This window comes from Dipodomys merriami, unplaced genomic scaffold (assembly GCF_024711535.1).
Source record: "Dipodomys merriami isolate MVZ:Mamm:240054 unplaced genomic scaffold, mDipMer1.0.p SCAF_52, whole genome shotgun sequence".
NCBI lineage: Eukaryota > Metazoa > Chordata > Mammalia > Rodentia > Heteromyidae > Dipodomys > Dipodomys merriami.
In genome coordinates this window covers 7358799-7371373 of record NW_027206091.1, presented here as the reverse complement: position 1 = coordinate 7371373, position 12575 = coordinate 7358799, and the positions used below count along the sequence as shown (strand labels likewise).

Genomic DNA, 12575 nt, shown 5'->3' with positions numbered 1-12575 from the left:
CTGGGGATGGCCATTTAATCTGGGGAGCATTTCAGAGAATACATAGCAGGTTCAAGATCTGCTACTTGTCATTTGTGAACTAAAACTCTTAACTCTACCTCCACAGATGGCTCTTGTCTGGTCATTCTACGCCTGGATTTCCTCAAGGCCATTACCCTGGGCCCCTCTCCCCTCTGTCCATGTAGTGGGGGTAAGCCCTGGCAACCACTGGACTGCCTCCATTGGGGCCTTTTTTTCAACTAGGAGAGCGCGCGCTCTCTCTCTCTGTTGCTGGATGTGTAGCTGCTTAAATGTTAAGCAAGAGCTGCCAGAAAATGAGGCACCATTAGGGAATGTGGAGCACGCCCAGCTGTGCCTCCGAGCCTCCTCCTGAAGAGCTGATGTACACATCTGCTTTTGTGCACAGGCAGACTGAAGTGGGTTTCCTGTCACTTACAGAATCCCCCATACCAACACAATTCCCAAAGGCTTCCTTATCAGAGTTAGGGAGTCCTGTGCTGTGGTGGTTGGAACACTCTCTGAGGCAGTGTGGGACATGTGACAGGCCTAGCTGGAGTGCTGGGAGCAGCTCTTGTGGGGGCCAGTAGGCGTGTGTAGGATGGACTGGCTGTACCTATAGCAGACGTTCTCAGTGCAGGGGTTGTGGGCTCGGACGATGATGAAGACATGCTGAAAGTGCGAGCGGATGTTCTTGGGGGTGAAGGGCAGCGCACCAGGCTCCTGGAAGATGATCGTCACAATGTCGTTCCCTATGTGCCTCTTCCTCAGTAACTGGTAAATGGACATCAGAATAGGGAGAGAATCTGTGAACATGAGTCAAGTCCTATTTCTCCCTGCCCAGAGACCTTCTGGAAACCCTCTCCGCAGACACAAAGTCAAAGTCTCTGGCATGGCTTCAGAGGCCTCCCCAATGCAGAGGCCCACTGCCTCTGATGTGGCCTATGTAACTTCCCACACCAGCCCTTGTTGCTCCTGCAACACTGTGAATCCTGCAACACTGTGAATAAAGCCACTACAAAGAAAGGCAGAGGTGAGAACTTGAGAGGATTCGTAAGATCACCTGAGCCATACCTAAAGCCAACCCTCTCCCAGAGCACTGGAGAGATAGAACCCAATGAATTCCATTTTTGTCTTATGTCAGTTTGGTTTGAGTTTATGGTCAAACTTTTTTTTTTTTGGGTCCGGTCCTGGGGCCTGAACTCTGGGCCTGGATGCTGTCCCTCAGCTCTTCAGCTCAAGGCCAACGCTCTACCACTTGAGCCACACTGCCACTTCCGGCTTTTTCTTTATGTGGTGCTGAGGAATGGAACCCAGGGCCTCAGGCATGCAAGGCAAGCGCTCTACCACTGAGCCACCTTCCCAGCCCCTGTGGTCAAACTTTTATGGAGACTAATTCACTCTTCTTTTCCATAGGAACAGTGATGAAGGTATTTGAGTAGCTAGAGGCTAACATAGTAGCCAAAGATGAACTGGTCTCAGATATCATCATTTCCCCATCTATCTTCATCCCTCAGTCTCTAGCTCCTTCATGGCATAGCCATGGTATCAAGGTTCTCCAAGACCAAGGACCTCCATTAGATCTACATATCAGTATCAGGACTGGGTGAATGGGCAGAAAACAGCCACTGGAGCAGGATGGTAAGTAGAGAAGGTCCTGGGCCTAAGTGTGGGCCAGCTGGAGACCACTGACCTGCTGCCTGTTGTTGGGGGTGTACGGGAGCAGAGTGGAGACGTGGAACATGATCTCATAATCCTGGTACGTTGTGTAGAGGGAGTGAGTCCCCGTGGAGTCAGCTGGGACAGAAGCACAAGTTAGGACTGCAGCTCCAGAGCCTCTGGGCTTCTGCCATATCCCACATACCATCTGGCTAGCTTTATTTTTTTTTTCCCTTTAAACTTAAATCCACACTTCAATACAAGAAGTAATTTTACCTCCCATTACATGCATACTACATTGACAGAAACTAAAAAAGTCTTAATAGTACCCATGGTTGGTGAGGATGTGGAGAAACAAGAACACTCTATATGGCTGACTAGGTGTATAACAAATTGATGCAAACATTTTGGAAAACCTGAAGATAGGCTTAATTGGTAACCCAGAGCTGTCATCCTAGGACATAGTCTAGAGAAATCACATATCCCTGGGATGTGGGTATGAGAATCTTCTCACCTTTAGCCAAAGGGTGGACAAGCACACGCTGATATACCAAGCTGTGGGAAAATACCCTGCCAGGAGGAGTGAGGCATGGTTGCAACACGGGTGAATTGTACAAACAATGTGGCACAAAAGGCTCCAGGCACAAAGAAGCACGCATGTCTCCCCTGCATGAACATCTACAGCACACTCCACAGGTATCTGTGGCTATCATATAGGCTACACCCCTGGTATAAGGTGTAGCAGCACAACTGCTGTCCTGCAGGAGGCTATTCTCATACTTTCCTGACACATGCTATGATGTTTTCCCCAATGGCTTCCTTCCCAACAATGGCACCCAAGAGTTCCCCCTGGTCCACATTTCCCCTCAGCAGCATCAGGCCTTTTCACTTTTGCCTGTTGGGTGGGTATATGGTGATGGCTTCCTGCTAAGTTGCCCCTTCTTTTGTTGTTGTTGTTGTTTTTATGCTGGGTTTAGAAAAACAGGACTTTGCACTTATTAGGCAGGTGCTTTACCACTCAAGTCACACTCTTAGCCCTTTTTTGCTTTGCTTTTTGGATAGGGTCTATTTGTCTGGGTTGGCCCTGGACTACACTCCTCCAGATCTCCACCTTTCAGGAACTGGGCTGACAAGCCCTTCACTTACTCTTGACGTCCAGCTGGGCAGCATACTTGGTGAAGCCCTTCAGGCAGACCTTCTCGCCCAAAAGGTCAAGGAACTCCTCGAAGGCAGGACCAGCCTCCTCGTTGTTGTACATCTCCTCCTCAGAGCTCTGGCCAGCCTTGCAGTACAGGATGCCCACCTTGTGCTTGCGGCACAGCTGTGAAGGCAAGAGGGCTGTGTGGGTCTGGCTGGCAGGGAGGTCTGAGAGGACAGGGCAGAGAGTTCTGAGGTACTGAACCCAAATGCTATGAGACCACTTAGAACTTATACCATGGTCTGCCTTGCCTTTGCAATGAGCATGTCCTGTCTGTCTCTCCTCCCTCCAAGGCACAATTAGGTGCCCACTCTGTTCAGCAGGTAGAGGACAGCTAGCAACGTGGTTCTTGAGGCAGAGCCAGTAGCTCTGGCTCCCCACAGGAAGTGGACATGCACTGCCAAGGTTCTGCAAAGCAATACCTGGAGGGATTGGGGCTATGGCTGTTACTTAGGGGGTGACCCCCCCAATAATAGGGATAGATGCCATATTTCAGTGGAGACCAATCAGCAGCTCTGAGGCCCTAAGATTCAGCTAGGTGGAGTCTGCATATGGTTGTTAAGTCCAACAGCTACACTGGGGGCTGGAGAAGCCCACAGCTAGTGTGCAGAGGCAGAGAGGAAAGATGCCTCTCTCCCTGTATACACATGGCATGTGCAGGAAACCCTGGTGGCCATCTCATTCCGAGGCTGTTTCGCTCTGAAAATAGTGCTTTTAGTCCCTTTAGAAGTGGACAATGGCTCTTTCCTGCTGCTGAAACTGATTAACCTGCCAAAAATAAATTCAGTGACAAGGACTGATACAACAGTTACCCAACAGCCCTATACCCTAAGCCCCTACTCACCCCCTGCTCATCGAGCTTCAGCAGCTGCTCTGTCACCTTGGGAGTGTTGAGGGCCAGTCGGAGGCAGTGGATGTTGAGCTCGGGGATTACATACTCTAGTGCATCCTTCAGGGGCAGGCCCCGTCCAGTGCCATGCTTGGTGGCTGTGGGTGTGGCATCCTCGAGGATGGAGCCTCGCAGGGTGATGAGCTGCTCAAGAGAGAGTAGGAAGGTTAGGGGCTCTCAGGGCTTTGAGCACAGGAGTGATGTTAGACGCTCTGAGGGCAGACTACTCTGGGGCTGAGGCAGGACTGAAACCTGTTGCCTCCTTTTGGTGATCCCAACCAGGTGACCTCAGACCTCTTGAGTCTGTACTTCTTATTCTGTGACTCAAAAATGGGCCCAGTGACAGTGCAGTGAGTGCACACTGGTTTTTAAATTTTAAAGATTGTTAATATAGGACTGTGAAGTTGGCCCAGTGGTACAGTGCATGCCTTGCATGCATGAGGCCCTGGGTCTGATTCCACAGTACCACATAAGCAGAAAAAGTCAGAAGTGGCGCTGTGGCTCAAGTGGTAGAGCACTAGCCTTGAGCTGAAGAGCTCAGGGACAGCACCCAGGCTCAGAGTTCAGGCCTCACAACCGCCCCCCCCCCCAAAAAAAAGGTATAAGTTAAAACACTGTTAATATAAAGGTGATCTACAGAGGGGTTACAGATATATAAGTCAGGTAATGAGTACATTTCTTTTGGACAATGTCACCCATTCCCTTGCTCTCTCCCAGTTTTTTATCCCTACCCACAAGCTGTATAGTTCATTTTCAACAGTGTCTAGTGAGTACTTTGTCCCTCCATTTCCGTGCCTCCCCTTTACCCTCCCAAAGACAGGTAAATGAACAAACAAAAGAAACAACAACAACAACAAAGAAAAAACCTTTTGTTTCCATTTCCTGGAGTTCATTTCAATAAATATTATTTTGTATGATCAGATGCACATAGGCATTGCACCTTTGTGTTCTTCTCTTTAAGGATATCCTCCATTGGTTTCACTGTGGCACATTGGTTCTTACCTCCAAGGTGCCCTTTCTGTTCTTCGTAAAAGAGACAAACAATGACTCTGTCCTGGGGGTTTGTGGGTGGAGTGATGGAGTATGCAAATAGTATGGCTAGAGCTAGGTAGGTCTCTTGTTACTTTTCAGCCAAAGACAGTCCTTACTGGTATACTTCCTGACAAGTCCTATTTATGAACTATGGTTGATTTCCCTGGGTTCTAGGTTTTGTAGCAACCTGGAACCTCATTCTGTATATAGGTATCTTCAGGAGGGTTCAGATCTGCTTTACAGATGAAGGAACTGAAGCTCCAAGATGATAAGTATTTTATCCAGGGCCACCATAGCAGACAAATGGCTGAACAGGATTCTAACACAGGCCGAACATCTCCAAAGCATTTTTCCCCTCAAAGACAGAGTCTTAAAACCAGGCTGGTTTCAAACACACTACTCCTTCTTCAGCCTCTTAGAGTACTAGAATTACAGGTGTGTACCACCATGCTCAACCAATCTCTCTCTCTCTCTCTCTCTCTCTCTCTCTCTCTCTCTCTCTCTCTCTCTCTCTCTCTCTCACTGGTTGTGGAGCTTAAACTCAAGGCCTGGGGCCCTGTCTCTGAGCCTCTTTGAGCTCAAGGCTAGCACTCTACCACTTAAGCCACAGTGACACTTCTGGTTTTTGAGTGGTTTATTGGAGATAGAGTCTTATGGGGACTTTTCTGCTAGGGCTGGCTTCAAACTGCAATCTTCGATCCCAGTCTCCTAAGTAGCTAGGATTGAGCTGGTAGCTACCATGAGTTACCAGTGCCAGGCCCAATTTATAATGCTGTGCTTAAGAGGTTTGACGATGCTAGTTAGAGATGGCCTGTTCTTTCACCTTGGTGAATTTAACTCTTTCTATGGTTGTATACAACTGTTTCTAGCACTTGCCAGCTGCTCTTGTTGGAAAGATCTACAGATGCACCTCTTGGTGCACATGGACACACTTCCTTTGGGGTTTATACCTAGTTGAGAGATTGCGGGCTGGGAAGGTGGCTCAGTGGTAGAGCGCTTGCCTTGCATGCCTGAGGCCCTGGGTTCAATTCCCCAGCACCACATAAGCAAAAAAAGAAAAAAGCTGGAAGTGGCGCTGTGGCTCAAGTGGTAGAGCGCTAACCTTGAGCTGAAGAGCTGAGGGACAGCGTCCAGGCCCAGAGTTCAGGCCCCATGACTGGACCAAAAAAAAAAAACAACAAAGAGAGATTGCTAAATCACCAACCATACTAATCTGCCAATTAGTTTTCTAAGTGGTTGTTCCTATTTTCACCCCACCATTCCTGAGAGCCCCTTTGCTCCAACGCCCTCCTCCTGACACTGGTGTACATTTCTAGCCACCAAGTGCTGCTGGCTACCTGGTGAGGCCTGGCTCTGAGCCAGATATGGTACCACACTAAGAATGCACAGCAAAGGCCCTCCAACATCACAAGGAGAACCTCCTCCCTCCTCAGGCTTATTATAGCATCCAAACTACACTAAAGCCATGGGGTAAACACTGCAGATCAGTGTGGACTGAAAAAACCTGCCCTGCTAAATCAACAGATACAGGAGGCTGCAGAAGTGTGCCGTGACTCTGTTTCTAAGCATACAGAACACCTTTGCCAAACAGGACCTAGGCAAGAGATGTGTGGAAAGAATGGAATGATCTCATGGTCAGGAGTTCCCAGTTCTGGCCTGGGGAACTAATAAACACACAAATATCTTCTCATGAGTAAGTCAGTGTTCAAACAGATTGCAATGGCTATGATGTCAGGTGCTTTGCCCTGTTGGTTGGCCCTGGAGTTATGGGTTTCAATTCATGCACTGCCAGAATCAGCATCTTTGTGCTTGCTGATACTGTCCCGCAGTGCCCTCTGCTGGAGCTGAGGGACAGTGTAGACTAGAAGTCTTAATCTTTACACTGGAGACAAGTTATAAGCATCTGGTCCCTATTGCCTCTGAGCCCTGCCCAATGCTCAATCATACTTTCTTTTTTGTGTTAGTATTGGGGCTTAAATTCAGGACTTCAGAGCTCCTGCTTGGCTTTTTCACTCAAGGCTGGTGCTCTCCTACTTAAGCTACACCTCTACTTTTGGATTTTGCTAGTTAGTTGGAGGTAAGAGTCTAAACACAAATGGGTCCAACTAGAAGGCTTGAAAAGCAAGATAAGTCCTTTTCTCTGATACACTTCTTTCTTATTAAGATTTTCTTCTATTTGGTTATTTGTGTATTCTCCAAACCCTTTAATTTGGTACTTTTTTAGCCCTATCAAAAATAAGGCGTAGGGCTGGGAAGGTGGCTCAGTGGTAGAGTGCTTGCCTCACATGCATGAGGCCCTGGGTTCGATTCCTCAGCACCACATACACAGAAAAAGCCAGAAGTAGTGGGTGCTGTGGCTCAAGTGGTAGAGCGCTAGCCTTGATCTGAAGACTCTGGGACAGTGCCCAGGCCCAAAGTTCAAGCTCCACAACTGACAAAAAAAAAAAGGGGGCTGGGAAGGTGGCTCAGTGGTAGAGCACTTGCCTTGCATGCATGAGGCCCTGGGTTCAATTCCTCAGCACCACGTAAGCAAAAAAAAAAAAAAGCCGGAAGTGGCTCTGTGGCTCAAGTGGTAGAGTGCTAGTGGTAGAGTGCTAGCCTTGAGCTGAAGAGCTGAGGGACAGCACCCAGGCCCAGAGTTTAGGCCCCACTACCAGACCTCCCCCCCCCCCCAAAAAAAAAGGTCTAGTCCAGCATGGTGGTATATACACTTGTAATCCTAGCACATGGGAGGTAGAGGCAGAAGAATAACAAGTTTTGTTTTCTTTTTGTTGTTTTTGGGTCTGGTTGTGGGCCTGAACTCTGGGCCTGGGCGCTGTCCCTCAGCTCTTCAGCTCAAGGCTAGCACTCTACCACTTGAGCCACAATGCCACTTCCAGTTATTTTTTTGCTTATGTGGTGCTGAGGAATCGAACTCAGGGCCTCAGGCATGCAAGGCAAGCGCTCTACCACTGAGCCACCTTCCCAGCCCCACAAGTTTTTTTTTTAATTAAATTAAAAAAAAAAATTTTTTTTTTAATTAAATTAAAAAAAAAAATTTTTTTTTTTGGGTGGGTCGTGGGGCTTGAACCCTGGGCCTGGGCGCTGTCCCTCAGCTCTTCAGCTCAAGGCTAGCACTCTACCACTTGAGCCACAGCACCACTCCTGGTTTTCTGGTGGCTTACTGGAGATAAGAGTGTCATGGACTTTCCTGCCCCGGGTGGCTTTGAACTGCAATCCTCAGATATCAGCCTCCTGAGTAGCTAGGATTACAGGTGTGAGCCCTAGCACCTGGCCTTTTGTTAAACTTTATATTTGAGGCATTTTATCATAAAAAGTTGATACTCATAAGTTTGTATGAACTTAAAATTCATCATACATTTACTTCATTTTTTTTTTGGTCAGTCATGGGGCTTGAACTCTGGGCCTGAGCACTGTCCCTCAGCTCTTCAGCTCAAGGCTAGTGCTCTACCACTTAAGCTACAGTACCACTTCTGGTTTTCTGGTGGTTTATTGGAGATAAGAGTTTCAAGGATTTTCTTGCCCGGGCTGGCTTTGAACCACGATCCTCAGATCTCAGCCTTCTGAGCAGCTAGGATTACAGGTGTCAGCCACCGGAGCCTGGCTATTTACTTCATTTTTTAGCTTGACCTTCTAGTAAATCTTTAGCTTCATTGATTCTAGCTGCTGTGTAAGGAGATCCTCCTTTGTCTGGGTGATTAAGAGCATAATTCGTCGATGAACATCTCTTATCTTTCCTTTCTTGGCAGGAGGGTTTACACCTAGGATTATTGCTGCTTCCCGTTTTGTCATTTTGGGTTCAAATCCACCTCTGTAATAGCCACCATTGAAGGCAAATTTTGGTAGGCTTTGAAAAACTTGTTTTACTTGAGACTCCATATGCTTCATGGCTTGCAAAACATAAGGGCCTGAAAATCCTGCAGCAACAATGGTCAGCCCAACTGCTACTACTGTACTGGCCATGGCTCTGTGTGGCTCCACTGCCTCCACTGGGCACGTGTCTCATCCGCACCCAGAGGCCTCGGCCTTCACCACAGGTACAGCAGGCCAGCCTCGATCTCTCTGTTCCAGGAGCCCAGCAGAATATAGCCAAGAATAACAAGTTTTTTGTTTTTTGTTTTTTTGGTCAGTCATGGGGTCTGAATTCTGGGCCTGGGCACTGTCCCTCAGCTCTTCAGCTCAAAGGTAGCACTCTACCACCTGAGCCACAGTGCCACTTCCAGCTTTTTCTGCTTATGTGGTGCTGAGGAATTGAACCCAGGGCCTCTTGCATGCAAAGCAAGCACTCTACCACCACCCCCCCCCCCCCCGCCCAAGAATAACAAGTTTTTTTTGTTTTTTTGTTTTTTTTTTTGGGTCCGGTTGTGGGGCCTGATCTCTGGGCCTAGGCACTGTCCCTCAGCTCTTCAGCTCAAGGCAAGGACTCTACCACTTGAGCCACAGCGCCACTTCCGGCTTTTTTCGTTTTGCTTATGTGGTGCTGAGGAATTGAACCCAGGGCCTCAGGCATGCAAGGCAAGCACTCTACCACTGAGCCATCTTCCCAGCCCAAGAATAACAAGTTTTAAGCCAGCCTGGGCTACATAGCAAGAAACATCTCAAACAAAGAAACAAAAACTAAGGCCTGTCCTTTAGTGGGGTGGACTAGACAATGTCTAATGGCTGGAGGGCCTTGTGTCCCAGTTCAGCAGTACCAGCAAGGGGCTTGGAACAAGACAGCCTTGTACTACTGGCCTTGTCCTGCCTCGCTAGGGAGCCACTGTTCAGGCATATGGGGCACGAGTCCAGCTCTGAATCTGCTCCTGCCTCAGTGGGAAGCTCGGTGTTGCCAACGCTCACATCCCATCTGCCCAGAGATACAGACCTGCTAGAAACTGTCTGCTTGGTGGCCAGGGGTGGCCATCTGGGGGAGGCCAACCGGCTGGCTTGGAAGGCAGCTTGGGCCCCAATGCCTTTATGGCAGCCTTGAGGTGTATATGTGTGGACAGCACAGGCCTCTGATCTCTTGGACATAGCATCAATGGCACTAAGTTAGCTGTGTTCGTAACTCTTTAAGTGAGGAGGTGACTCCTAGAGACAGCCAAGTGCAATGATTGGAGGACACACAGATACTCATTGAAGATCCTAATTGCTGTGTGTATATCTGCCATATAAAGCAGGACAGGACTGTCTCTACCACAGAATTTTGATGACTTAAGCAAGTCAACAAATACAAAGGCACAGAGCAATGGCTGACACACAGGGCTAAGTAGATGTACAGTGGTGATGCAGCTGTAAAATTCACACTGTTACGTGAACTCAGCACTTGCCCATGTCCTCTGATCCCCTGAAGTGTCAGTGTGTGTTATACCCACTGTATCCCTAGTGCTCATCTGGCCAGAAAAGGGAGCACAGTGGAGAGTGGGCTGGGGAAATAAAGGCTGGGACCACCTGCAGTCTGGGCACATGGTTTTGGGGCCCCTTTTCCTGAGCTGTCACAAAGTCTCTGTGTTGTCACATGGGATGGGACAAGGGCCTTTGGTGTAGCATCTGCTAGTCTGGATGAGGTCCAGGACTTGCTGCCCCATAATCCAAGTCCCTGGCAGTTGGCCTGCTGGTTTCCAAGCCTGGGCAAAGGCTGGCCCACAAAGGCTGGAGCAATAAAGGGCTGACAGAGACCCTAGTTGGGGTCCTGTTTAGGTGACAACTGCCTCTCTTTTGGAAACATCTTCTCTGTTGGGGTTCACTGGAAGTCTTTCCCTTTTGCTTGCTTTGTTTCCTTTCTCTTTTGGCTGAGGCCTGCCCAGCCTCTTCCTACGGGAGGCTCCCATGGAATTATTTCTCCCAGGACTAGCCCTGGGTGCAGCAAAATGTCCTAGATCTAACCAGTTTCCTCTAAAGGCCCTCCACCAGGTGACTGGCCAGGGACATAGGCTCTGACCAAATTAGAACTAATCAGATCCTCTTTTGATGGGAAGCTATAAATACACAAATCTGAGTATTACTCTCCTTTTTGCTAGATGTGGAGAAAACTTGTTGACAGAAAAGTATGACTTTTTCAATGCAAATGGAAGCTAAGGAGTTTTGGTAACTTGAATGGAGTTTGGCATTGCTTGAAGATAGTCATAACCAAGGGATCTGCAGACAGAACCAGCAAATTTCTTTCTGGCTTTAAGCCAGTTAGAAATAGATTTCTGTCACTTACAATTTAGCCTCTTACTAGGGCAGTGTGCCTCTAACAGGCCATCTCCCCTAGCCATGACTAACCTTTAATCCAGGGCAATGGAGGCTCAGCTCAGAATGGAGGAGCCAGGGGGGACATGTTCTGAGCTAGTTGGCACAACTGTAGGGCCTGTTGAGATATGCCAATTCTGCCCTGCCTGAGGCTCACTCCCTCACTTCTTTCCATTATGCAGGATACCTCAGAATCCTGGAATGTCCCCTCGCTTTCTCATTGGTTTCTTGGGTTCACTAGAGTTAATCCTTTGCAAATAAATTGCACAATTCTGGGCTCTGAAGAAGTCACACATACTGCATGCAAATGCTGGCCTGGTCATTAATTTCCTGATCTGACAAGTCATTCAAGGCTGGGAATGTAGGTTAGTTGTAGAGTGCTTGCCTAGCATACATGAAGCTCTGGGTTTGAGCCCTCAGTACCACATAAACAGAAAAAAGAAAGAAAGAAAGAAAGAAAGAAAGAAAAAAACAAGTGGCACTATGGTTCAAGTAGTAGAGTGCTTTTTTGAGCAAAAGAAGCTCAGGGACAGTGCCCAGGCCCTGACTGGCAACAGACTGGAAAAAAAAAATTAATTTCTATGAGTCTTAGTTTCTTTTTCTGAAGAATGGAGACTTATAGGATCCTTTCCTGGGCCCACTGAAGGACTGTAAGACAGAGAAGCACTTGCCCCAGAGTTGGGGCATTATTACTGAACTACGTTATTATTTAACAGTAATGCTTCCCTACCTCACGGGTCCGGAAGATGATCCGGTATTGGTACTGAGGTCCATGGTCCTTGTGGTCTTCCAGCTTCTCTCTTTTGATGCTCACAGCCACTGGCCCCAGCTTTTCATCCACACCAAAGTAATTGGCATGTTCTGCAAAGGGAGAGTGGGTGTATTTAGTCAGCTTGAGAGGGCCCAGCCTACAGTGGGCCTGCTGATTGGGTGATGGAGGAGTGAGACCCTGGCTCATGTCTAGACACAACCACATTCTATGGCTGAAATCCTAAGAGGCAAAAGCTCAGCTTTCTGTACCAACTTTGTCAAGTCACAGAAGTGTTCTGAGTTTCAGTGCTTTCATCTGAGAAAGAGGGGCCCAGATAAGAGAGCTCAGGTGAGGTGACAGGAAGCTACAATGATAAAAACTTAGTTTTACAGTGTGACTGTGATTAATCTTGGGTTTGCAAATGGACTGTCTGGTTTTGCTGTCTGTTAGCCCTCATGAAGTGGTTATTCCTCCTTCTGCAGTCCAAATCTGAGGTGAGATTTGAAATGTGGCCCAGGCCAAGTCACTCGACAGCATTCCAGCAGTAGTAAAATGGATTTAAAATGAGAATGAACCTGTATGAAAAATGACTAAAGCCAAAAAAAAGGCTGGGTGTGTGGCTCAGGTAGAAGGGTGCTTGCTTGGCAAGTGCAAGGCCTGAGTTTAAACCTTAGTTCACCAAAACAAACAAACAAGTCTGAATTTCAGGAGAATCTTACAAACTGAGAAGACTGGTAATACTGGCTTGTCTGCCTTTCCAACGGAGGTGGAACTGGGCAGAAACCATTCATTTCTGTATGTGGTTGGCCTGGGTCTGGGGTCTCTATGTGGCCATG

The 12575-nt window shown here is 48.0% G+C and overlaps 1 protein-coding gene and 1 pseudogene across 5 annotated transcripts in view; both read right to left on the bottom strand.

Moving 5' to 3' along the window:
- LOC138811134 (signal-induced proliferation-associated 1-like protein 3) overlaps nt 1–12575 on the bottom strand; it is a 159249-nt gene that overhangs the window by 44020 nt on the left and 102654 nt on the right. For all 5 annotated transcript variants that reach the window (XM_069998765.1, XM_069998764.1, XM_069998768.1 and 2 more), the window contains 5 exons: nt 11719–11849; nt 3699–3887; nt 2803–2977; nt 1691–1794; nt 614–771 (listed from right to left, as the gene is read on the bottom strand). In XM_069998765.1, coding sequence (XP_069854866.1) covers nt 614–771; nt 1691–1794; nt 2803–2977; nt 3699–3887; nt 11719–11849 — 757 coding nt within the window. The remainder of the gene's footprint in view (nt 1–613; nt 772–1690; nt 1795–2802; nt 2978–3698; nt 3888–11718; nt 11850–12575) is intronic.
- On the bottom strand, nt 8389–8738 carry LOC138811339 (mitochondrial import inner membrane translocase subunit TIM14 pseudogene; annotated as a pseudogene).